This window comes from Mercenaria mercenaria, chromosome 5, assembly GCF_021730395.1.
Source record: "Mercenaria mercenaria strain notata chromosome 5, MADL_Memer_1, whole genome shotgun sequence".
Lineage (NCBI taxonomy): Eukaryota > Metazoa > Mollusca > Bivalvia > Venerida > Veneridae > Mercenaria > Mercenaria mercenaria.
In genome coordinates this window covers 51,932,395-51,959,048 of record NC_069365.1, presented here as the reverse complement: position 1 = coordinate 51,959,048, position 26,654 = coordinate 51,932,395, and the positions used below count along the sequence as shown (strand labels likewise).

The following is a 26,654-nucleotide window of genomic DNA, read 5'->3' as shown; positions in this document are numbered from 1 at the left end:
CACATACCCTTACTCGTTCGGCGTATCGGGATGGCTTATTTTATGATTTGATATTTTATAGTTGCCATCCCTCTAAGCCTTACCCTTATCTGCATTTTACTGTTAGAAAATCGAGACATTCAAAAATAAATAAATAAAAAAATATATAAAATACTTTTTAGACTAACTTGCTCAAATAAATTAAACAGAAAGTTCAAGTGAGTTGAATATAACGCATGATTCTAAATAAGACTTTAAATCGTCGATGTTGTAAACAGTTGAGAGGGGATATCTACCCCGACTCTGCCACGACACTGGTTTCAATAAACAGCAGACCGTCTACGACACTTAACTGCAGAAACAAAACACAAAATATACATTCAAAAAGGTCATGGGGATTTCTTCACAGAAGTTACGACGTGGCGAGACAGCGACAGTCACACAAAGGTTATCACGCTGTCCCGAAACGTCCGATAATTTGGACTAGTATAAACCTTACACTCATACAAAATAATAGTAAAATTAACCTTGGCATGTAATACCATTTGCACAACGACGTGTAGATTAAAATTATTCGAAACGAGAATGGGAAGAATCTGTGCTATCTTTATCATGCTATTTCTTTCCCTGGTCAGTAAGAAAATGTCTGCACTTAGCTTAAAGGCATGAACACACTAAATAGCTGGCCTTCTTTATTCTATATAAAATTGACAAATTTCCAATGGCTGCAGCACACATCAGGACCCATTTTAAATGTCTGTTACTTAAATTTTCTTGAAGAATATTGTCAGTACTGAATAAAAATCAAAAGAAAATTGGGAGTCATTTTGATGCAAGAAAAAGATTTTCAGTCAAACATACAAACTGCAAATCAGCTAAAACTGAGACCCAAAATTGTAGTGGTGGTGTATGACCTAAGTTTCCATGACAAATTCTGTCTTACTATCATTTCATTAGGAAAATGCTTCCTAAATGTCAAGCGTAGATCTTTCATGTGATTTCAGCAAAATAAATGCAAAGACAATAAGGAAAATATATCTACAGAGCAAAACAACTGAGAACTATTTGAATCTGCCAATATGCGACTACCATTTTTTTCATGTCATTTTCCTATTTAGTGTCTGTAAACCTAAAAAGTGTCTCGATAAAAGATTTGTAAAAGCGCCAAAATCTTAAAACAAGGCAAACATGAAACTACTGTCTCGTGCTTCGTCCATATTATCTACCTTTGCACTATATATTTAAGTGCTTGAACTTCTGAACTTTTACAGAAATAAAACAAAAACCTTAAAACCTTCTTAATATTAGTCTTACACACCCCGTATATCATCGGAGTGTAGTTTAAAAACTAAATAAATCTTATACTTTTTAAATCAAATTTTGGTAAATATACCAAACGAGACTTCAGTATAATCACCCCTTGGATATGGTGCCTGCTTTTTAACTTTGTCTTTTGGCAGTTCCTGTGATATGCAGGCTCCATAGCCTCAGATCCCCTTCCTAAATTCCAGTTTATTTAGTTCTGCTCATTGCTTTCTCGTTTAGGACAAACCCATTATTTTAAGGTTTAAGGGGATATAGGGCGTGGACGGTAGCATGCATTTCCACTACCGTCCATGAACAGGCTCAATCAAACCGAGCCTGCAACATTTAAGTTTTTGTCGTGTTGAGTGACCTGTGAAGTTTCCACTTTTTCTATTTTAGCAGTATATCACAAAACAACATATTTTTTTAGTAAATGAACAGCATCTTGACCAACAACTTATCTGTCCAATACATGTTTTACTGTTTTGTCCCACAGAGTTGGATACTCAAAATATTCTAAAGGAGTTGTCCCCCTTGAAATAAGAATGCCTTTTGTAAAGAGAATAAATGTAAAAAATGGTCAAAAACGATGTTTTACCTACTTATGTAAAGTTTAAACACTCGTACGATGTTGCAACTGCATCGAAACGAAGACATGTAACAGGTTTTTAAAAATGGTGAGTTTTTAAAGGCGCTGAACTGTCCAGAAATGTGGCCCCTTCGTGCAGTCCCTTTCCAGAATTCAATAAATATATGAGTAAATTGACAATGGTTTTGTAGAAGAATATAAACGTTTTATATGCTGTTAAATTTTCATGTAAAACAATGCTTTCTTTCTATGATTTGATGACGTTCGGACTTTTTTCCGAAACATGGACCTATATCTTAACTGGGGACCATACGCCGTGTCTCATGGAATTACATGCAAGTGTATCATTGAAGGTTCCATGTGCCCCGCCGTATGAACACATCTGCGGATGTTTCTAAATTGTACTTGTAGCATGTGTAAATGTTGAATTCTGCTCAACCCGGGGCTAGAGGGCGTGGACGGTAGCATACATTTCCACTACCGTCCATGATTCGGCTCAAACCGAGCCTGCAACATTTTCGTTTTTGTCGTGTTGAGTGACCTGTGGAGTTTCCACTTTTTCTATTTTATTATCACAGCAGCGTTGTTTGTGCCGTGTGCCGGCCGTAAAGAGTCTCCCCGTACATTAAATCAGGGCTGTTATATTTCGATCTTCTCAGATCGTTCAATGTCGTGTTATTGAGCCAATTCGTTTCACTCAACCAGGGGCACGCCGGTCACGTGGGCGGCAAGAAAAAAAATCTCTCCGGTTTATTGATAAACGAACGTTTCGGCGGACGCCGGCCACGTGAGCTGCAAATACAAAAAATAAATTTCCAAATTATTATGATTTTCTCTTGTGGCATGTTCCAAATAAGTTAGCAAATAGTTCTTGCAGTATGTTTCTACATCTACTGGTACTTACCCAAATTTCCAAATGTTTACCCGATTTTATATCGCGAAAATATATGATTTGCCGCTTTGCCTATCTCACAAGACCGGCACACATCGGCGTACGCCGGATAGACGCGGGCAGTGCCGGGAAGCCAAACGAACGCCTAGCCGGTTGCACGCGGCGAAACGGCGTACGCCGCAAAAGTGAAACGAATTGGCCCATTGGTACTGTTTAGTTTCTCAGCTTGAACATTTCGGCCTGGGTGGTTCCAATACTTCCGCTTTCATAGCTTTGGGTATTGTATAATCACCCCTTGGATATGGTGCCTGCTTTTTGATTTTGTCTTTTGGCAGTTCTTGTGATATGCAGGCTCCATAGCCTCAGATCCCCTTTCTAAATTCCAGTTTGTTTAGTTCTGCTCATTGTTTTTCTCGTTTAGGCCAAACCCATTACTTTATCTGGGGACCATACGCCACTTTCATTGAATTACATGCAAGTGTATCATGGAAGGTTCCATGATCTCGGAGCGGACGCTCTACCACTAGGCTACCGAGGCAGTTTTTGTAGTATGTGTAAATGTAGCATGTGTAAATGTTGAGTTCTGCTCAACCCGGGGCTAGAGGGCGTGGACGGTAGCATGCATTTCAACATCGTCCATGAACAGGCTCAATAAAACCGAGCCTGCAACATTTTCGTTTTTGTCGTGTTGAGCGACCTGTTTCCACTTTTTCTATTTCAAAGCAAATATATCTAATGCACAATTAACCCATCTATAGTTAGTCGCCCCTGTTTATAGGATTTTAAGGAGAAGGATCACAGAGAAGAACGTTTGTCAGTAGCTGTCACTCCATCAAAGTGGATTTTGGTATTGTAACTTGCCTTGTCGTGTCCTTATAAGTAATGCTCTTGTTGCACTGATTGAGACAAGTTATTTAGTACATTTGAGTATATGAGTGTACTTATAACTCAGATGACAGGCAGGTGTTTTTGATCCAATCTTAACTGAGTTGTTTGGATATCTGCCTTCTGGCCTGTGTTGCCCTTAAGTGTATTTGTCTTGGTGCTTTGTCTTCTGCAAAAGCATTGAGTACATGCGATTTTGGTTCTTTAGATTTACTTTTTTGTATAAATTTAGAACGGTTTTGTGTGTTTTACATGTCATGCATTCTGTTGCCATATCATGTTATGGATTTACCTGGCGGGGACTACTTTTTTGTACACTGTTCTGTGACTTTGAACATGGCGAAGGTAAGAGTGAAGCTATATGCGCACCATATACCGGTTTAAACATCCTAGTGGTGGTTTTGACACTAACCGTTCCAAGACGGTGACCTAGGTGTCCCTTTATTCGTTCCTTTGTTCTCGTGTGTTTCTGGAGGAGATGACTCATTTCATTGAAAAAACAATTTGCACAAGAATAGACTGCGTATTTTTTAATTTGTTTGGGAAGGTTATCTTAGGAGGATAATATACATATAGCGAGTCTGTTGTTTTGGAATGTTACAAAACTGAACCAAATTGATACCGTCTACTCCTTGAGTTTTAGTTCAGTAGATAAAATATCTGTAAGGCTATATCTATCTATATAAAAGCAAAAATCAGTTAAGTATATGTATATGTTTTCTTCATCAATGTTCGATATTTATATTACCTTAATCTTTAGCCTGCTGGCGGCAAGTGGTTTTGCCTTTGCGACCAGTGTAGACCAAGATCAGCCTGCACATTCTGGTCATGGTCTACACTGTTCGCTATTCAGTTAGTAAATGTTCAGTGACAATCCCTTTGAATAACAAGTGGTACTGCCCAAACTCAATGATAGCTCAGCCCATTTTAGAAATTTAGCAGGGTAAAGTTTAAGTAAAACGGACAACTCTCGTCTTGACAGTCGTTCAGTGAGTTGAGCAAAAAATTTGATTCATTCAGTGATATCAAGTTTGGAATATCAGAAAAAGGCAAAATGTTTTTATCAAAATTTATTTACAAATGAAACTCTCTATCACCTTTTTCATTTTTTTTATGTAGAATATTTTTTAACCCATTCAAATGAAGTCATGCATACATGGACTTGTTCTAGTATACGTACAGATATATATTTAAAAGATTGCGGTGGATGATAGAATAATAATATATATATTTAACTTGATTTCAATTATTAGAGATGTAGTGATACCATTGAAACGCAAGTCCTTGTGCGATATATCTCAGATTGTTGTCAATACCAGCAGAAAACTTCTCTCCATCCCCTGTTTCCCATCCCCAGTTTTTATTATATTTGACTGGCATATCCTAGTAGGTTGTCCCTCTTGAAAATTATCCGATAATCAATATTGGTTTACTTAGTGATGTCACTTTAAGCAATATATTATATAGGAAATTTATTTTCAATGATTAATTTCAAATATAAATTTAAGTTTGTGACTATTTTAACACATATGGCAGTAAACATCAATTTCTCCTCTTTAATTTCATGTGAAAATATTTATTCTAACTGAACATCTTCTTGCTTCCAATTTTGTTTTAAAAGTATCACCATCGCTTATATTGAACATAAAGTGAAAATCACTAAACTTTTCAATTTCTTTTACATTAGAGGCAAATAAACTATATTTTCCAAAATATGACAACTTATTAACACATATGCAGGTGTTCTTGACTTTATAAACAATACAATGGTATATTTATAATTGTAATAGGGTAAAAGCTTCTTGCTTCCATTTAACGTCAAAGTGTCTCAAGAAATTAAAAACTGTTGGATTTCTTAAGTTCTGATGTTACTTAAACGGTGATAATTTACGGAAGTCATATACCAGCAAATGACCTACGATTCAATATAAATTTTGGAAATAATAACGTTCATATTTGTCTCATTAGACAAATGTAGAGAAAAAAATTAACAGAACAGAATAGAACAGAGATTTGATTTTTCACCCAACTGTTTAAGTGATTGCAACTGTGTGGTATGAGAACAATACGAATCAACATAAATTACATTATTTCCGACTGAAAGCTAAATATCTTTTGAATATTGAAACATTCGACGACAGGAAAAGAACTAAGTCAAACAATAATTTTGAAAGTTAGGCGCTCATTGAAAGCTGGTGAGATGGGGAGAGAATGTGTACATTTATCTAAACAAGACATAGCATGGTTTCCACGCTGTGCAAAGAAAGGGTGAAATTAACAGACGCGCAATATCGTGTCTATTTTAGAAATGAAATCAAAGCTTTAAAACAAAACAAAACACAGAAACAAAAAAACAAAAAACAAAAACACAAAAAAAACAAAAAAAAACAAAACAACATTTATGATAGCATGTTTTCCATGAGTTTGCACGGTAGGATTATCTCTTTAATAAGACCTACATTTTTGTCACGGTTTTGTTCGTAGAAAGCATGCAAAAATAGCCACCCTTACAGCTACTAATCCACCGACAATTTTTGACAGTGACGTCATTTTGTCAACAAATTATAAATAACCATGGAATATCCCCAAACGGATGTATACTTATATTAAATAGAACTATGTCCTTATCATATCAGAATCTATAAGTAAAGTATGGCCCAGTGGATGTGTTGGCTACTTGTCATGCGGGCGATGTAAGTTCGAAACCAGTGGTAGGCGAGGTATACTTAATATTTATTTTGTAGCAAAAAAATATACTGTTTGAAAGACCAGTTACATTTGCTTTCCTTGATTTGTTGTTGAAATTTTGTTTTGATATGTTTTTCGTGTAAGTTTTTTTTTAATTATCAACCATTTATTTCATTATGAAGTATACTAAATGCTAATGCAACATATGTCAGTCAGTCCATTGTGTTTTAGAATACACGTTGCTTTCTCATTATTCTCCAAAGGCTCGTTACAGTTAAAAACGTGTTCATAGGCATTTTAGCCATTTTATGTGGAGTGAAATGACTAACGTTTTCTACACAATTTATTCTGTATGCATAATTCGTGAAACACAAAAAATCAAGATAACTATATAGATGAATAAGAAAATACTGCGCGGGAAAAAAATCCGCCGACGGATTCGAACTCGGTACCTTTCGGTTATTACGACAGCGCCGTTATCCTCTGGGCTACGTATCCATACAGGCTATTGGTAAAGAAACATAATGACAATCCAGTACAATATAAGGTAAACATTGGAAAGTAAACACAATATGACGTCACTGTCAGGTATCCCTGGTCGGATAGTAAAGACTTTAGTTTACACGATAAATTTGATTTCATGATTGAATTGTATAGTATGTACAAACACATTATCTGAATGGCATATTTGATTTATGTATACCATTGATTTTACAAGTAACTTAGACACTATAAATAAGTAGACAGGGTGACTGAGAGCTTTTAAAAAAAAAAAGTGAGTTCGGATCTCAATGATACATATACACCAATGCTGATAAGAAAATTCAGAAACTTGATTCATAATGAAATAGATTCTTTCTTTCCTTGATTTCTATGGAAAACCTAGTATGATCAAGGCCAGTTAATCAAACGTGTGTGCGTGTTTGAGTAACATGTATGTTTTTTAAGTTTGTTAAATTGCTTGGGTTTTTTTTTTTTTTTTGCCATTACCTGTCAAATACAGTGATTGCATAGATTATTACATTATGTTATCATGTTTTAATTAGTAAACTTCTAGGCATGAAAGTTAAACAAAAGTACCGTTATATGGACAAGAACAATCAAACAAAATGGGAATACATGTATCTATACACAAGTTTCGTTTTTCTCGAGGAAAACTACTATACATGCTTTTGTGGGAAAGCTCGTTTATGAAATAATTCTCGGATTTCAATGTTTAGCGGGATTCAAAGTTTCAAAAGAAAAGAAAAGAAATTTATCTAAATGTTTTTTATTTTCTGTTACATGACAACACGAATTTCGCTATATCGTAAGCTAACATAATTTTTTTTACAGAAATGTTTTATATCTTTACAAGAATAATATTTCTATATGAATCTATAAAACATGATTTATATTAAAAACTGGCAACATGTTTCGTTGCTTTCTATGGAGTGACATGCGAGCTTAATTGCCGTGTGTTACCTAAAGCAAAATTTTAGATCCATGACAAAGAATTATTGACTTGGGTTATGATTGACACAACTTTAGCTAATGTAAGGGAGACAATCCAATTTGAAGGGAATTGCTTTAACACAGCCAATAATTAAGGGAGAGAATTTTTGCAAATTGTCCTTAAAAGCTTACCATGATTGAAAAAAAAAAACAAGATAGATAGCCGATCTTGTCACTTCGACAATAATGAGTCATATGGCACTGTAAAGATGTCGTCAAATATATAAAAAATATACAAAAAGAAAACCGTCATTAATGAAAAAACACGTGCTTAATTGCAATTAGAAGTATATAAATATTAACAGACACCTTTATGTCATTAGCTTTTGTGTGGTAGTGGATAAGTCGTTAAACTAGCATTTTCTCTTATGTTTTATCCATTGAAGTAGAAAAAAATCTATGAAGATAATAGAAGACAAATAATAACCCAGATCATGTCAAATAAAGCACAGGAATGCATTTCCATTGACGGCTTATTTCATTCAAAATTTAAATGGTAGACCTCATTTTCTTTCGTCCGATTACACTAGACGGTATTTATTAACAAAAAATCTATAAAGAAATTGTCATTTCACGCGAGTTGTGTATTGTTTCGGATTGGTGATTTTAGAAGAAATGGCTTGGCTGTATTTCCAAATTGACTAAAAAATCACTTATATTTAAAAAATATATAAATGTCTTTACATATGCTTTCAATACATGTATAATGTCAATTCTCTATTCTGAATATGGAATAATCTAAAAACCAAGACAAAAAAAGAATGAAATTGTTCCTTGACTTCTATTTCTGTTCCTTGACTTCTTCTTTAAGAGTGAGGTTAGGTGCACCATAAACCGGTTGAAGCTCCCCAGTGGTGGTTTTGCCACTGACCGTTCCAAGGCGGTGCCCCACTGTGTTTCTTTATATGTTTATGTTTGCTTTGTGTGTGTGTGTGGTGTGCGTGTGTTGGTCGTGTGTGCGTTTGGGGACGCTGCGTTTTTAAAACGTGGCTTTTCCTGTTGGATACTCCTCCTTGTTTCTGTAAATGTTATAGTATGTGAGATGTTACAGTTTGTATTTGAATTATTCATCAAGTCTGGTAATACGTATAGGATCCTTTCAATAGTTTTATTCTTTGAATTTCTCAAAATTCAATTATTTTTCGGCAAAAAAGATTGCTATTTCTAGAAAAATGTTCGTCATCACGCAAAAACCTCCCTATTTCAAGAACAATATAATTTTTTGAGTTAAGGTCCTTTTTCTTAATTGATGACGTCACGACCGCAGCAAAAGAACTTCACATCATTCAATGCAGAGTCGTGGCCTTTATCTTGCTGCTTCTCAACCTTTGTTTTGAGACCTGAAATATATCTTCACTTCATATAAATTTATCTGTAACATAATTCAATGTTTTTTATGTATGATTCAACAGTTTTTTCTCCCATTAGTTTACATTGAAATGTTTATAATTCTGCAAAAAATTTTAAAGGAATTATTAGCTTACACATCTCTAAACATCTTCGATAAAGTTATGACAGACTTTCTGAAACTGCACGACATTTAGGTCATTTTCAATAAATGGTGAAAATATGTACATAAGAAATTCCTGCATCAACTTCAAACCCATGCACATTTCGAAGATAATTCTTCAGTAAAGGCAAAATATTTTGCAATACATATTGCTAAAGTTAACACTAGAAACTTTAATAGACCATTTTTACATCATTCAGAGCTTCTTCAGACATTCTAATGACATGAAAAAAAATCCGTTGAATATAGTCATAAAACTGGTAAACTTAGTAATCCTTGCGTCCAGTTAGCATAGGTACCCAAGATATAAGGAGGAGACACGGTTCTTTTACAAGCTGTCTAAAGAGCAGAATGTTGTCTTTGCAGAGTATGCAATACGTAAAACGAATGTATTAAAACAATGCTACATACCGCATATAGCTGTCCCAATAGGGCACGAATCGCTCGTGCCCCAGTATCTGCCCCAAGGTTCACCATGTCCTGGAAATATCTCCAGCTGTAGCTCTTCTTTAGTTTTATTTAAATCTTGGCACTTGAATGTTACAAAAGATGCTGCTATGTGATCCCAGTCATGCTGTAGAAATTTAAAATAAAGTAATATCTTTATAAATGCAAGTGGTATCAACGTTATTTTTTCCCATGTAAGTAACAGTTATTGTTCGAGGAATAGGTCTGCATGGTGTTTATAGACCTGTGAGGGATTTGTAAATGGTTTTTTTTCTTCAAATCTCCCCATAATTCTATTATCACCATGCAGAACTATTCGGAGATATAACTGACTTATCTTCATGCTCCTTTGATTTAAATAGTCCAGACTGGTTTGGAATTTATAAACGTTCGTTGTATATATGTATGATTAAAAGGGAACCATCACTTGCTAAACTTTGTCCAGTAATATAGCAAAATGAAATGATTATAGTCTCTTTTTGAGATCAGCAATTCATGTCTTTACAATTGTTAAAACAAGCTTTCCCTCTTTTAAGGAAATAGACAGGACACGTGTGGATTTGGTAAAATGTGTTTTATATAAGTACGATTATCGGATTACCATTTGCAGAGAATATCGTGTAAGGAAGTAGACGGTTTTTCCACTTTTTGGACAAAGTTTATTTTCTTTTCTGTAACTTCCCCAAATTGCCTGTGTCGATGTAATTTCATTGCCACGAATGAAGCCATATTGATCTGCACAGATAAGTTTAATAGCATTCAAGCCCGTATCATCACCTTTTCCTTGGTCGGGTTCAATCTGGCAAAAATATAAACAATAGAACACAAAAAAAATACATTTTGTTTTCAGTTAATAACATTTTATAATAATACATTACTACATATTCAGTATTGCAAAATATTACGTACACTGCTTTCTGATATCAAAATATTTGAAAAAAAAATCAAATCAGATAAGAAAATGTACAGTTAATTCGCTGTTATCCATCTAAAACCAAAGTCGGCGGCCATCGTTGGCAATTTGACATATATTAGCTTTCAAAAACTAAAAGATTATACGTTGATACGAAATACAAAACTCGAGTATGTATTTCATGTTGCTAATGACCGTATAAATACCGCTGACGTTACAAAGACAAAAGCTGATGCTGTCTCACTATTTCTATAACATTCAAGCAAATGTATAATTTTGTCATCATATTTTGATCGCATGGTTTATTTTTACTGTTTAAAAGAATGCGCATTGAACACGTCTTAAGAACCGACGAGCAGAACTGAATCAAAATAATAATGACAAGTTAAAGGATAGCAAAAGTTCCTTCTAGGGCACATCTATATAAATATATAACGATCATCTTGTAAAATTTTGGTTGCAATGTCTGTTTTAAATATTGGTCATTAGTGTGTGGAACTCCAGGATCGGACACAAGGACAATACCATTCTACCTTATTGACATTCCGTATCCTTCCGTTTAAGCGCCCCCGGCGGCGTTACAATTTGCACCAATGATGCGTTTATTTCTGTACAAAAATAATAAAAAAAAAATTGAAAAAAAAACCCAATGTTGTTTTCTACTGCCTAAAATGTCAAGTCCGCATTTTCCAAAGTATTTACGCTAACATAAGTTGTTAAATCCAACAACAAAGAAAATCCGTTATCACTTTCAGTTGAGTATACAGTACAACCTCTCCAGAGCGGCCCTCTCCTCAGCAAAAACCTCTCTATAACAACATCATCAAAATTTCCCTAAGCTGAAATATACTATCAAATTTACCTCTCCAGAACAACAACCTCTACATAACAGTCAATATTTGTATCTCCCAAAGGGTGTTGCTCTACAGAGGTTGCACTGTATACGGCAATTAAGAAAACAAAACTGGCTATACACATTGACCCGGTCAGTCCATGTAGTGTACCATTTGATGCATGAATTAATTGCGGACAATTAGAGGGTCGCAGTGGGGTTTGTTTTCACATATTGACCATGCATTCGAAGATAACGACGTATGTTAACATTTGTGACAAATAAGGTTATTGGCATGTTTCAACAAAGCCACTTTTCCATCCTCGAGTTTAGTAATATGTCATGTATATAATCCACAGAGCGCGTTCAGCCAGAAAGTCTCCTCAATTAGGAAAGAATAATTTTACCGTCAGAGGTTATTTCTAAGGTCACGGAGTTTGATTGGCCAGCCTGTAATGACAACAGCTTTCGAGGTCAATTGCTCAGCCAAGTGTGTCTTACCGATTCTAAGAGTTCCTTCTAATAAAAAACAGTGTTATAGATTGATACTGATAATGTCAAAAATATATAAAACATCACCAATAATGAATAAATGAAAATTTCATAAATATTTGAGGGACAGAATAAATACATCATTCTCTAATAAAACATTAGATCAAAGGTGGAAGCCGTCAAATTTACCTGCTGAGTAAGTATTGGGTTATATATCAGCTGAATAACGTTTTCCCAGTGTATACAACAGTAGATGCGTAAAACTAGGTAAGTGGAGACACTAAGGTTCATTTACAGTCAAGGAGATTTGCGAACTCGTGTGTCCTGCTTGGCAGATCTATACCTTACCTTAAGATTATATCCGATTGCAAAGGATCCTTGCGGACAGAATTCTGCTACACCCCATGTTCCTTGAATGCCGCCACCCTTGATATGCAGCGTCTGTTTCACCTCCCACAGAACTGTAAATCATATACATGTAGATATTGACAATATGAAAATAGAAGGTAACTGAATAATCAGATGTTTTAATTAGTTAATATACATATTTCGAAAGTAACTATACACCTAAATCATTTTCGGAGATCTTAGAAATGAATTATTTATGCAAAAGTTATGTTATACAAATGTAGTGATCATATTTTATAATGTAGTCTTGCGTACGTTTTTTCAGAACCAAAAAATAAATGCTTATTAGCCCTTATCATGCTGGACACGATTAATTCTGCATTTGCGACCAGTGTAGATCTTGATCGTCTGCACGTCCGTGCGGTCTGATCAAGATCTGCACTTGTTCGCCATTCAGTCAGTATGTTTATGGTAAGCACTCCTTTTAGCAGTCAATGGTACTGTCCAAATTGAAAGATGGGCAAGTTCATTATAGGCATTTAGAGGGTAAGGGCCAAAGGCAAAGAGTTAAAGGCCAAAATCCGCCCTCGTGTAATCCTACACGCTTTTGTTCAGTATAGTGGTAAATCAAATCTTTTTTATATATGTGTGTGCATGTCCTGCTATTTGAGCGCCCAATCAATCATTTTCTTGATTTATATTGTCATGATAATTAATTGATAACTTACTTTATTGAAAGAAGCGTTTGCGTTTTTAAACAAAATGTACATTGGAAATTGCAGTAAAACAATTGTTAATGAATAGTAGTTATGAAATTTTGTATTAACTTATGAACGTATGATTTATTTTTATATTTCTAACTGGGTATTTTTAGCCTGGTGTAGTTTGCATCTCGTCAGTTCGTCCATCCGAAAACTGACAACAAAAATACCCGATATTTCTTCATGAAATGTGGTGTGTAGATGGAGAACAATAAGGAGATAACGCACGTTTTGTTGTTAATTCCTTCGGCAACGAACATACTTAACATTTCTCTAGAACCGATCGGTTCATAACACAGCTAGAGCTAATTTATGAGCCATGACACCGATGTGAGAATATGCCGACATAAGATATGAAAAAGTACCATACATGTATATGGAACACAAGGTGAGAGACTAAAATTTATTTATCTTTATTACTCGTATTTGTATATTGTAATCGATCTTGGTAGGTATTTTTTAATTTTATGTACAGTTTACATTGATTATTTTTTGTTTATTCAGCTCACCGTCATTTTACGATAAATGCTAGCTAATCTTAAAGAGTTTGTTTAATTTATCTTTACCTGTTTCGTTATATAAGTATTTACCTATTTCGTTGTTTTGATTGTTTCCAAGAGTAAAGTCGGGACTTTGTTGTTCCCGATACCGCTTGTAGTCATCCTTGTACTTCATCAAGTTAAAGCGTATCATTTCATAATCAATTCCAAGTGGACCAACAAACTCTTTGACAAACAGGTTTTCAATCGGCTCGAGAGTGTACCTTGAGGGAACAGGGTTTTGCTGCACTTCAGATGCCCAAGTCAGCGCATCTCCGTTTGACGGCGGAGCCGCTCCCACTGTGATCGTACGAGTTTCTACATTTTCAGTGAATTCGCTGGCAGCTTCCCGCTGTCCCGTCTCCAAGTTAAACCCAGCACCGATACTTTTCTTGCCAGAGTAACTGGCTCGCACACTTGCACTGTACTTTGTGTCTTTTACTGATTGATAGTAGTCGGATTTCATTTTATATTCATTTGAAAATCTAGCACCAAATGTTGCCTCAGTTATGAAGTGGGTACCGTACCTATCCAAAAATTCAAGATAAGTTGTATTTGTGTCGGTAATGTCCAATTTGCTTAGCCATATCAGAAAACCATCATCAAAAGTTGGTGGTGTTTCTTTACGAATCTTCACAAAGTAATAGTCACAATGAGCGGATGATACTATAAACACGGAGTTTCCTTGTGCTAATGAACTTGTCGTTTTCTTATATCCAAAACTTGTTGAAAATTCCGCCTTTGCAGAACCAAGACTGAATTCAGCCATCGTTGACAAAGTTTTTACAAGTTCTTCTTTTGTTTCTATCACCGTTGATGAAAAAGACGCCACGCATGATACATCAGAAATTGCAACGAAACCGTTGGGAATGCTGTATCTACAGTCTGCCGACTGATGCTTTTCAGAGTAATCGGCCCTGAAAATGGGGTTGGTGAATCCAGGGTCATGGGAGTCTGCAAGAGGATAACCTCTGTACATATCATAACCAAGGAAAGCATAATCGATGTTCGGGAAAGAAAGTTTAAGTTGGGTTTCAGAGCAACCTTGTACTGGACGTTCCTGTCTTATTCCTGTAAATAAAAATAATGCAATGTAAAAATGTGTAACTGAAATAAATAGAACAAGGAAAAGGATCTTATTGCAATAGTGATGTTCAAAAGACGCAGCTCCTCCAAACCGATAGCTTACAGCAGTGTTAATATGACTGGCATCTAGGCCAAATTACATTGACTGAGATAAACGTATAGACAACAAGTACAGCATAAACATATGAAGAAACACAGCGAGGCACCGCCTTAGAACGGCTCACTTTAGTATTTTAACCTACCATTATAAACAAGCCCTCACTGTTAATCTATAATCTATGTCCAAAGTTGCCGACCAGTTTGTTTTTGTTTTTTGGGGTTTAACGCCGTTTTTCAACAATATTTCAGTCATGTAGCGGGCAGTTCCAGTGTTCTTGGATTCTGTACCAGTACAAACCTGTTCTCCGCAAGTAACTACCAACTTCCCCACATGAATCAGAGGTGGAGTACTAATGATTTCAGACAAAATGTCGTTTATCAAATAGTCACGCAGAACATACGCCCCACCCGAGGATCGAACTCGCGACCCCGCGATCCGTAGACCGACGCTCTACCCACTGAGTGAAGCGGGCGGGTTGCCGACCAGTAAAGATAAACATTATTGTCAGTAGGTGAAGTCTTTACATAGGTCATGGTAGAAAAGGATCGATATGTAAAGCACAAAAATGATGTGCAAGCATCTTTTGATACTTTTTATTCAAGCACTATTAACAGGAAAAATAGTTGAGTGTATCTCACTAAATTGTTCAAATATGATATTGTTAGAAGGAAAACACTTAGTGTATTACACTAAATTGTTAAAATACTGTTAGAAGGGAAAAATGTTTTATTTATTTATTTATTTATTTAACTGAAGTGATCAAATATTGTTAGGCAGTATCTGTTAAAAATAAAATACTATTTGAATACTTTTATCAAGAAAATTACTCCAGTAGCTTTAAAGCAATTCTTCAAAAACTATAAATATGGAGACTATGTTACTACCAACAGATTACAAGTATGTATTAGAAATTGACCGGTTCGTACCAATACTTAGGAAAAACTTTTGTGATTCTGACATTTGTTCCGGAAGTTCATCAGGATCGCCACTGTCGCTTACTAGCTGTTCAGCGGATGGGGAAACCTCATCTCTGGTCGATGACGAACTAGAAGCACTAAAATGCATAGTGTTTTTGGTTGTCTGTTTCAATAGGAGAAACCATTAATATACAGTAGGTGGCCTATAGCTGTAAAAGTATTTCGTGCATTAAATGTAAAATTTCAACATTTAATTATGCTCTGTCTTATGCTACGGAAAGTTTAGTTATTTGTGGTAAAAATGAATTTAATTTCACATAGTTATTAAAACTGGCAAGTAGACTAAACGGTGTCCTTTAACTAAAATTGATTATTGGTAAAGAATTCATAAATAAGAATTTGATTCTAGTTTAAAGGTTCAAATGGACACCAAGGCTGATTTATTCCATAAAAACCTCGAAATTTGCTTGAAATATAATGAAAACACGAGTTCATATATTTGCAAAATGCCACTCGTTGTAAAAGGTATCATCAAATATCAGTGTTTAGTTGTCGAGATGTGTCGCGGTATGATCTTTTCATAAATCACAGATACCAAACATCCCCATGAAACGGACTCAGCAGATATTTAAAACAGAGCATCTTTTTTACGATATCATTTTACTATATTTCAATCACAAGTTATAGAAACTTCGTGGCTGAGTTGACAGAAATATAAAATACCACTATAAATTGCTCAACATTTCGCAAGCAAATGCATTGTAGCCCGTGAAGCGTACCTGTCCTCTCTGTGGCGGGTTGTTTGCTGATTTCGATTATTGATACTGTATTTCATAAAACATTTTATTATTTTACTAAGGTGACATATAAATTGAATGGGCCGGCTGCCTTTTGATTTATCGGTGCAATGTATTACACATGTCATGCATCAAGCCGTGGGCGTGCGTGTGTGCGTATGTGTGTGCCAGAAATGGATTTACGCATTTTTATCCAAAATATGGCCATTGAAAAAAAAAGTCTGAGCCACAATATATTTAACACAGTTAGAAATGCGAAGTTTATACATGTATTACACTAAAATTCAAAGTGAAATTATAACAAACATATGTAGCACGTTCCTACACCAGACAAGCGACCTTCGATGTAGTAACCTCAGTTTCTGAACCATGTATGTAACATAAAACAAGAATATATAGCACGTATATATTAGACAAGCGACCTTCGATATACTAACCTAAGTTTTCGAACCATATATGTAATATAAAACGCGCATATATAGCACGTTCCTATATCAGACAAGCGACATTCGATATACTGACCTAAGTTTTCGAACCATATATGTAATATAAAACGAGCATATATAGCACGTTCATATATCAGACAAGCGACATTCGATATACTGACCTAAGTTTTCGAACCATATATGCAATATAAAACGAGCATATATAGCACGTTCATATATCAGACAAGCGACATTCGATATACTGACCTAAGTTTTCGAACCATATATGTAATATAAAACGAGCATATATAGCACGTTCATATATCAGACAAGCGACATACGTTCATATATCAGACAAGCGACATTCGATATACTGACCTAAGTTTTCGAACCATATATGTAATATAAATCAAGCATATATAGCACGTTCATATATCAGACAAGCGACATTCGATATACTGACCTAAGTTTTCGAACCATATATGTAATATAAAACGAGCATATATAGCACGTTCATATATCAGACAAGCGACCTTTGATATACTTAGTCAGTTTTGAACCATATATGTAATATAAAACAAGCATATATAGCACGTTCATATATCAGACAAGCGAGCTTCGATATACTAACCTAAGTTTTCGAACCATATATGTAATATAAAACGTGCATATATAGCACGTTCATATATCAGACAAGCGACCTTCGATATACTAACCTAAGTTTTCGAACCATATATGTAATATAAAACGAGCATATATAGCACGTTCATATATCAGACAAGCGACCTTCGATATACTAACCTCAGTTTTCGAACCATGTATGTAATATAAAACGAGCATATATATAGCACGTTCATATATCAGACAAGCGACCTGTGATATACTTAGTCAGTTTTGAACCATGTATGTAATATAAAACGAGCAAATATAGCACGTTCATATATAAGACAAGCGACGTTTGATATAAAGAAAACGAGCATATATAGCACGTTTATATATCAGACAAGCGACCTTCGATATACTAACCTAAGTTTTCGAACCATATATGTAATATAAATCAAGCATATATAGCACGTTCATATATCAGACAAGCGACCTTCGATATACTAACCTAAGTTTTCGAACCATATATGTAATATAAAACGAGCATATATAGCACGTTCATACATTGTATATAAGACAAGCGACCTTTGATATACTTAGTCAGTTTTGAACCATGTATGGAAAAGAAAACGAGCATATATAGCACGTTCATATATCAGACAAGCGACCTTCGATATACTAACCTAAGTTTTCGAACCATATATATTTAATATAAAACGAGCATATATAGCACGTTCATATATCAGACAAGCGACCTTTGATATACTAACCTAAGTTTTCGAACCATATATTTAATATAAAACGAGCATATATAGCACGTTCATATATCAGACAAGCGACCTTTGATATACTAACCTAAGTTTTCGAACCATATATTTAATATAAAACGAGCATATATAGCACGTTTATATATCAGACAAGCGACCTTCGATATACTAACCTAAGTTTTCGAACCATATATTTAATATAAAACGAGCATATATAGCACGTTCATATATCAGACAAGCGACCTTCGATATACTAACCTAAGTTTTCGAACCATATATTTAATATAAAACGAGCAAATATATATAGCACGTTCAGACAAGCGACCTTTGCTATACTTAGTTTTGAACCATGTATGTAATATAAGACGAGCATATATAGCACATTCATATATCAGACAAGCGACCTTTGATATACTTAGTCAGTTTGAACCATGTTTGTAAAAGAAAACAAGCATATAGAGCACGTTCATATATCACACAAGTGACCTTCGATATACCAACCATGTAGGTAAGATAAAACAGGCATATATAGCACGTTCATATCCTTCGATATACTAGCCATGATTGTAGCTAAGATAAAACAGGCATACATATAGCACGTTCATTTATCAGATAAGTGATCTTCAACATACTTACCTCAGTTTCTGAACCATGTATGTAAGATAACACAGCAGAACAACCATTGCCAACACAAGAAGAAGTAAACCCAAGTAAACCAACCTAGTCTTTCGTCTTCGTACTATTCTGAATATACTTCTTTGCGGCTGTGAAGTCTACAAGAAACACTTTATTGTATAATTATTTATAAATGTATATTACATAGCTGACCGGACATGGCACTGTAGTAGACAGATAAATCTAGGAACTAACAAGCATTCTAACAGATATACATAATGATTTTATTTTACTACCAAGATTTATATTGTTCAATAGTTATTCAAAGGCCTGCTAATGCGTATTACATGCAGTTGCTTGTCCAGTACCAGTCCATTACCAGATATAAGTACAGGTATTCGATTCTATAACGATCATATCGACCTACGCTGTACTGTTCCAGATTATGTGGTCCCAGCATCGACGCATGTAAACGCGTTTAGGCAATTGCCACCAAAATTGAATTTGATTTATACACCATATTTTAATACTACAGTCCAGCTGCAGCATCAGCAGTTGTTAATCTCAAATCCCGCAGAAATACTCAAAACCATTTCAATATCTCAAAACCTAATAATAAATGATCATGAAAAACTATGAATCAAAATCCCGTTACTGCAAGGGGAGTCCGCTGCGTTGTACCTTGTTATAGTAGCAGTAAAAAAGCAAATTAAAAACATACCTTTTCCTCTAGCTCCATCGTTGAAATATTTTACCAAATGTGCCAAAAAAGAAATCAGTGGCATAAAACCATTCAGTTAAAATTAAACTTTATTTTTTTCACTCTAAAATGATTTATATTATACAAGCTTAAATTTTAACGCGCACACAGATAATTGAACAGATTAACAATAGTAGAGAGTGTACAAGTAAAAAGCTTTCAAATTCAATGTTTATATACGCATTTTAAAATAGCGTTTCGTTTGTAAAGGACTTAACACTGATCTAAATTGTTGCGACCTTCATATTTATAAAACAGGGACAATATCTGATCGTGTTTAATATATCGAAAATATTTATACGTATCCGTTAGATATTATTTCAATTAAACATTGAGCCGCTGGTTTCTGCTTGTTTCATACCAGACACTTGTGGTGACATAACGCATTTTTTTTAGAACACAGTAGGTGGTAACACAATCTTTCAAATAAGTGAAGAAGTGAAGAATTAATAATTTGTTTATTCTATCATCTACGAACGGTTTGAAATTCAAGAATAGTAAAATGAATGTAGTAATAGCAAGTCTGTCATGTTGTCATTTTATCGTCTGATTTATAATGGCACCGATAATATAGATGTGCAACTGTCGGATTGATACTTAAGTGTTTCGAAAAAAAGAAAGATTTTTATTAGTTTAGTAATTATTATTTTTCTTAGATATTCAGTAAACTTCGGAAGAAACCGAAAACAAATACTTTCGACGCAGTAGAACTCCCTAATGTTTCTACATATTAACTCATTTTGCGAAAATTCAAGAAAAAGTTCGTAAACGGTTGTTCGTGTCCGCTTCTATAGCATTTGTTCTTGTAGATATTATTATATTAACCTTTACCCTGCTTAATTTCTAAAATGGGCTTGTCTATTTTTCAAATTGGGCAGTCCCATTTATCATTTGAAGGGGTGTTCACTGAAAATTTACAGACTGAACAACGACCAGTGCAGACCATGATCAGCCTGCACGGCACTGGTCGCAAAGGCAAAATCAATTGCCAGCAGACTAAAGGCTAAACAGTTTGTTAGGTAGTCCGATAAACTGATTTAAAATTTCATAAGGCTTTTAATTTTATGTTAAAACAGATAAAGTGATAAAACACCTATCCAAAAAGATGCATAGTCACATATTTACTTAATAACTTCTTTCTATATTAAAAATAAACTAATACCGTTAGGGTTACAAAGGAAGGTAACTATGAAACTGGATTCAAATACATTTTCTACTACGTCGGTCAAAATACAATTTTTTTTTTTTTTGGGCAAATATATGAGAAAACAATTGTCGTAGGATTTAAGAAGAGGGAGACATGTTTTATGTGCGTAACAAATAAAATGTGACAGACGCATTAAAAGACACTAAGAGCTATTGGAACTTAAGTGTAATCTTACTGACTTTTACGTATACATTTTATTTGAAATGATTTAAAAATGAATTTATTAAATAAATCATCGATTCCATAATGTTTTAAAATTATTTGAACTGTGCCTACTCTGCTATGACAATGATAAACTAAAAAAAATGGACTCTTTTTCAATATTACATGCTAAAGTCCCATTATTTGTGATTCGTTAAATATCAGATGATATAAATTACCAATATACAAAACCGAAAGTTTAAAAATTTCTAAAAACTGAATCTAGCCGAATGGATGACAAGTTGTCTTATACGAGGAGAACTACTGTATTGAAATGGGATTGTAGTAGTCAATTGATTTTTGTCGTAACCGTTGTACATGTGTGCGAATGTAATTCAAATACTCTATTCAATACAGAATATGTAATCGAAGACGACAGAAATTTGTGTTTGATATGTATACAATGACAAGGTCATTTATAGATTTAAAGAGGTAAAGATAAAAACTGTCATAGGACATTTACTTTTCAAAACATTCAGTTTAGAGAGAGAATTTAAATTTTCAAAGACAGAAACACATTTGAGCCGTGCCATGAGAAAACCAACATAGCGGGTTTGCGACCAGCATGGATCCAGACCAGCCTGCGCATCCGCGCAGTCTGGTCAGGATCCATGCTGTTCGCTACTGGTTTCTCTAATTGCAATAGGCTTTGAAAGCGAACAGCATGGATCCTGACCAGACTGCGCGATGTTGGTTTTCTCATGGCGCGGCACATTTAATGAAGTCGAGATATTGATTTTAAAATCCTTCAAATAACCAAATTTACATAACAAATTTGTATTTTATGAAAGTTTCGATTATATCAATAACTGGAGTTCTAATCCGTGATCACAAAGAAGGACAACTCTTGCCTGAGGCAAGTACATACAAGTTCTCCTGCACTTCACATTGATTGGAAAACGAAAATGATTTTAAGAAACAATGGCACAATGCTTTGACCGCAAGACAATTTAGATATATTTGTATCCGTATGATTTATTCCTGCTGCTTCAGTTTCTGTCGAGTCTATTCATTGAATAAAAACTTTTAACAATCTGATAAAAAGAATGAAGTATCACTCAGTATTTTTTGAGAAGATAAAACATTTCAGCTTGTAACAAAGTGCGATATGTATAGGATTAGTAAATGTGTGATTATATTGATCTGTATAACTTATGGCTATACAGTAAAGTTTAAGTAGAATATTGCCTCTATTTTCCCAAAGCATTCTTTAAAAAAATGAGATGCAGTTAATAACAGATTAGACTAGCCACTAGACTGATAGTAATAATATTTCTACATTGTTCCCCTTTTTTGTCTAATCCCATTTCATAGAGATAAAAGCCAGTCTATTTTAGAGATTTTCACAGAGGAATGATGTTAAAATTATCTATGATATTGGACATAGGAAATAGACTGGCTCAGTTCACTACATTCAATCATAAAAATGTAATAAGATATATCATAGTCTAGGAGGTAATCTAATAACACACGTATCTTATACATAAGAACTGCATCGAGGCATCTCACAAGTTTCGGCAGTTAGATGGCTCAGTTAATCAATTTATAGACTGAACAAGTTAAAGCATAGCAAAAGTTCCTTCTAGGGCACATCTATATAAATATATAATGATCATCTTGTAAAAGTGTGGTTGCAATGTCTGTTTTAAATATTGGTCATCAGTGTGTGGAACCCCAGGATTGAACGCAAGGACAAGACCAAATTTAATACCGAGTGGTTTGGGCACAAAAAGTGAAACCCAGGATATGCAGGACACAAAGTATGACTGCAAAAGATATGTCTGTAAGGCAAAATAAGTTTTGCTGTGATTTCAAGATACTGTAGATAGCAAGAGGGCCATGTGTAGTAGAGGTATAATACGGCACTCCTACTCCCTTACGACGTGATAGAGTGTCCGCTTAGAGAACTCAAGGTCCAGAGTTCAAATCCAGGTCGGGCCAAGAAGATTTTTGCAAATTTCTTATCATGCAAAAAGAGAACAAGTGGTCAAAATTCCATTGCTTAGCTTCAAATACAGAAAGTAGTTCAATAGGTTATGGTAAAGTTCATTGAATGTCTGACTCACTTGAAGAACCTTCCTACTAAGTTAGAGAGTCCTAGACTCAAGCTATGCGGAGTTATAAGGTTTTTGGTACTAAAGGTTAATGTGACCTTGACCTTTGCCCGCAGGGTCATGTACGGGTAAGGACCAACCTCTTTATTAAGTTTAAAGGTCCTAGTCCCAAGCATTGCCGATTTATCAAGCATTTTGGTACTAAAGGTCATGGTGACCTTGACCATGACCTTTGCCCTCGTGGTCATCTACTGGTCAGGACCAACATCTCTACTAAGTTTGAGGTTCGTAGCCATAAGCATTGCAGAGTTATAAGCTTTTATGGTACTAAAGGTTACAGTGACTTTGACCTTTGACTTAAGGTCATCTACTCTTCAGGTACAACCTCCCTATTAGTTGGAGAGTCCTGGGCCCAAGCATTGCCAAGTATTTTTAAAGTTTGTTCCTATATAAGTCTATGTAAAACTTGAGGCCCCCGGGCAGGGCCTCTTTTCACCCCAAAAAAAACTTGGTAGAGGACATCTAGGCAATGCTACACACCAAATATCAAAGGCCTAGGCCTTGTGGTTTCAGACAAGAAGATTTTAAAGTTCAATTAAAACATCTATTTTTAGCTCCTGTGACCTAGTTGTGCAATGGACCGGCACTTAACTGTCTAATTTCGCACTCAAAACGGATACACTGAGTTATTGAGGCGGTTGTCTAGATATCAGGTTACTGGAACCCTTGCCACTACCTTATTGACATATATTCGCTTTATTTTTTTCTGTTTAACATTCTAAAGTAGTGATTTGATGCACTAACAGTCTACGTCCTCGCGCACAACAAACTTAGTGGTCATTTATCAAGTATTCCATGGCTGTAATTTTATTAGTATCTGTCCTAAATCTCATGAGTGTGACATCCGGTCATTCGATGTGTGAATTGGTTGCGCACAATTAGAGGGTCGCAATAGGGTTTGTTTTCACATATTGACCATGTTTCACAGAACCATACCAAATATGTTTAAAATGAAAAAAAAAACAAGGATAAGTATCCAACAGAGAAAGTCACGTTCCAAACAAGCTGCCTCCTCAAACCTTAACCCGGCACACGGACGTGCACACGACCAACTACCAACAAACACGCTCACACAAGGCAAACACACTAGGACAAAACGAACACATAAAGTAACACAGCGGGACACCGCCTTGGAATGGTCAGCGGCAAAACCACCACTTCGGAGCTAAAACCAGTTTACGGTACACCTGACCTCACCCTTACCCCCGCCATGTTCCAAAGTCACGGGACACTGTGAATAAAAGTTATCCCCGCGAGATGAATCCTTAACACACGCAATGGCAACAGAAGGCATGTTATGTAAAACACAAAGATGATCTTGTAAATTTATATTAAAAGCAATCCGCATGTACTCAATGCCTTTGCAGAAGTTATCTCGGATAATACAAGTTTAGGAATTTAGCAAGTTATGCGAACCATGCTTTTAAACTAAGAAAGAGACACACGTAGTTTCAGTAATATTATAATAAAGGCAGACATGTATTAGGCTGTTAGAGTTTGTACATTAAAATTAATTTTACCGACAGTTCTTTCACTTTAGTGCATTGCATATATAGTTTCATAAAGAAAATAGTCATGATAGTTTTAGTGGTAACGTGGTAATAAATAAAATTGTGATAATATAGGGTTTGTGTACTAGTTTCGTGCGTTGACATCTGCAGAGGCCCAAGGAGTATACTGAAGCTTGAGCTCTAAGGGCCAGAAGAGGATTTAACTCGGTCCTGTGACTATGCAGATATCTACGCATGAAGTAGCGAGTATTGTCACTATTCTTACATTAATATAAAATTAATTAATCGTTTTCATTTCATTTAACAACATTTTCATTCATGAGAGATAATTTTGGGAAACTGCTTGCTCAATTGTTGGATGAAAGAATGATATTTAGTGCAGACTAAATAAACTGTAAGTCAACTAACTCGAATTAATACAGATTTATGTAATATTTATTCCAGTGATACCATATTTTCTTATCACAGCTGTACACAATACGATAAAGACTCGCTAGATAAAATTCAATATGAAGCAGCTAGACTAGTTACAGGTCTCACGCGTTCCGTATCAGTTGAAAGGTTATTAAACGAAATCGGCTGGGTGTCACTTTCAGACCGCAGAAAAATACAAAAATTGACATTAATTTATAAGTATAAGCACGGCTTATTGCCGGAATTTTTAAACGATATATTCCCAAGTTCAGTTGGAGAGACTACCCCGTATAACTTAAGAAACGACACCAATTTTGTAACTCTGTCTAGACGCACAGAAATGTACTCCAGATCTATTATTCCATCATCTCTTGCGCTATGGAATGAACTTGAGAATAATATTCGCGATTCACCAACTCTGTCGTCATTTAAATCAAATCTAAAAAAAAAACTGTTTAAACCACCCGAGGTACCATCATTTTTCTTACACGGCGATAGATTTTTCACAATTCATCATGCCAGAATTAGAAATATGTGTAGCAATTTGAATAATGACCTTTTTTCGAATCATTTAAGAGAAGATCCCAACTGCCAGTGTGGCAACGGAATAGAATTTCTTTTTCAAATGCAGCAGATTCAGAAATGATAGGCTTCAGCTGTTTCGTAACACTCACACTTTCCATCCACTAAGTTCTGAAAAACTTCTTTTTGGTGTAGCTAACTTGAACGACGCAGAAAATCAAACCATATTTAATGAAGTACAAACATACATAAAGAATACAGGTCGATTAAAACCAACCTAATATTTATTTATTTCATTTATTCCCTGTAAAGTCCTCCTATTAAAGAGAAAACGCATTTGAGGCCGAGTGGTTGAGGTCAGTCGGTAGAACTTTGTTTAGAACAGAGCAGCACATAACAATTTTTTCCCTTTCATCCATTACTCAATCAATTGTTTTTCCTTTATGTTTCTTTTTATCCATCTGTCACTTGAAGATATATTCCGTCATGGGTTTAATCTACGTAATGCTGACGAAATGGGGAGGACTGTTTATAATGTTGGCATAACTTTAAGTCCAACCCATTTGCTGTTCTTTGTTTTTCAATATATGATTATTTATTTTGTATGTTATGTATATGTAGAAATGAAAATTATATGCAATAAAATACGATTAAACTATTACTGAATAAAAATTTCTCATGTGGAAACAATGAAATTATAACTCGATCCTAATTTGATCACCAGAACTGGTATCGAGGAATAGAGACAACTCGTACCCTCGAGTAACCTCAAATTGTGATACCCTTCATTTCGTGATACCGGAAAATTTACATGTAGCTCGCGCACTGTTTTGTTTTCTGACGTCATAACCTGGAAGCCAACTTCAGAAACGTCAAGTCATCTTCTGCACTCAAAAAATGTTCCGTGTAATACTTGGAGGTGGAGAAAACAGTTTTACTTC

The 26,654-nt window shown here is 35.0% G+C and overlaps 1 protein-coding gene across 2 annotated transcripts; it reads right to left on the bottom strand.

The window, feature by feature from the left end:
- Positions 1-8,452: 8,452 nt before the first annotated feature.
- Positions 8,453-19,922, bottom strand: LOC123557204 (uncharacterized). Of its 2 annotated transcripts, XM_045348533.2 has the most exons (8): positions 19,706-19,922; positions 19,006-19,142; positions 15,787-15,914; positions 13,726-14,745; positions 12,375-12,487; positions 10,391-10,588; positions 9,754-9,916; positions 8,453-9,172 (listed from the first exon to the last, which is right to left on the bottom strand). In XM_045348533.2, exons 1-8 carry the CDS (start codon positions 19,721-19,723, stop codon positions 9,075-9,077), a joined length of 1,875 nt encoding a protein of 624 aa, XP_045204468.2. In that variant the 5' UTR covers positions 19,724-19,922; the 3' UTR covers positions 8,453-9,074. The 2 variants fall into 2 exon arrangements, with proteins under 2 accessions (XP_045204468.2, XP_053399522.1); XM_053543547.1 differs by lacking the exons at positions 19,006-19,142; positions 19,706-19,922 and adding an exon at positions 16,929-16,947.
- Positions 19,923-26,654: the final 6,732 nt, after the last annotated feature.

Bases quoted from the DNA above. Each gene is read 5' to 3' on its own strand.
- LOC123557204 (XM_045348533.2), bottom strand. The intron at 14,746-15,786 runs GTACGAACCGGT...TTTTATTTACAG, and splicing joins AAAGTTTTTCCTAAGTATTG to GAATAAGACAGGAACGTCCA. The intron at 9,173-9,753 runs GTATGTAGCATT...GATATATTTCAG, and splicing joins TATTGGGACAGCTATATGCG to GTCTCAAAACAAAGGTTGAG.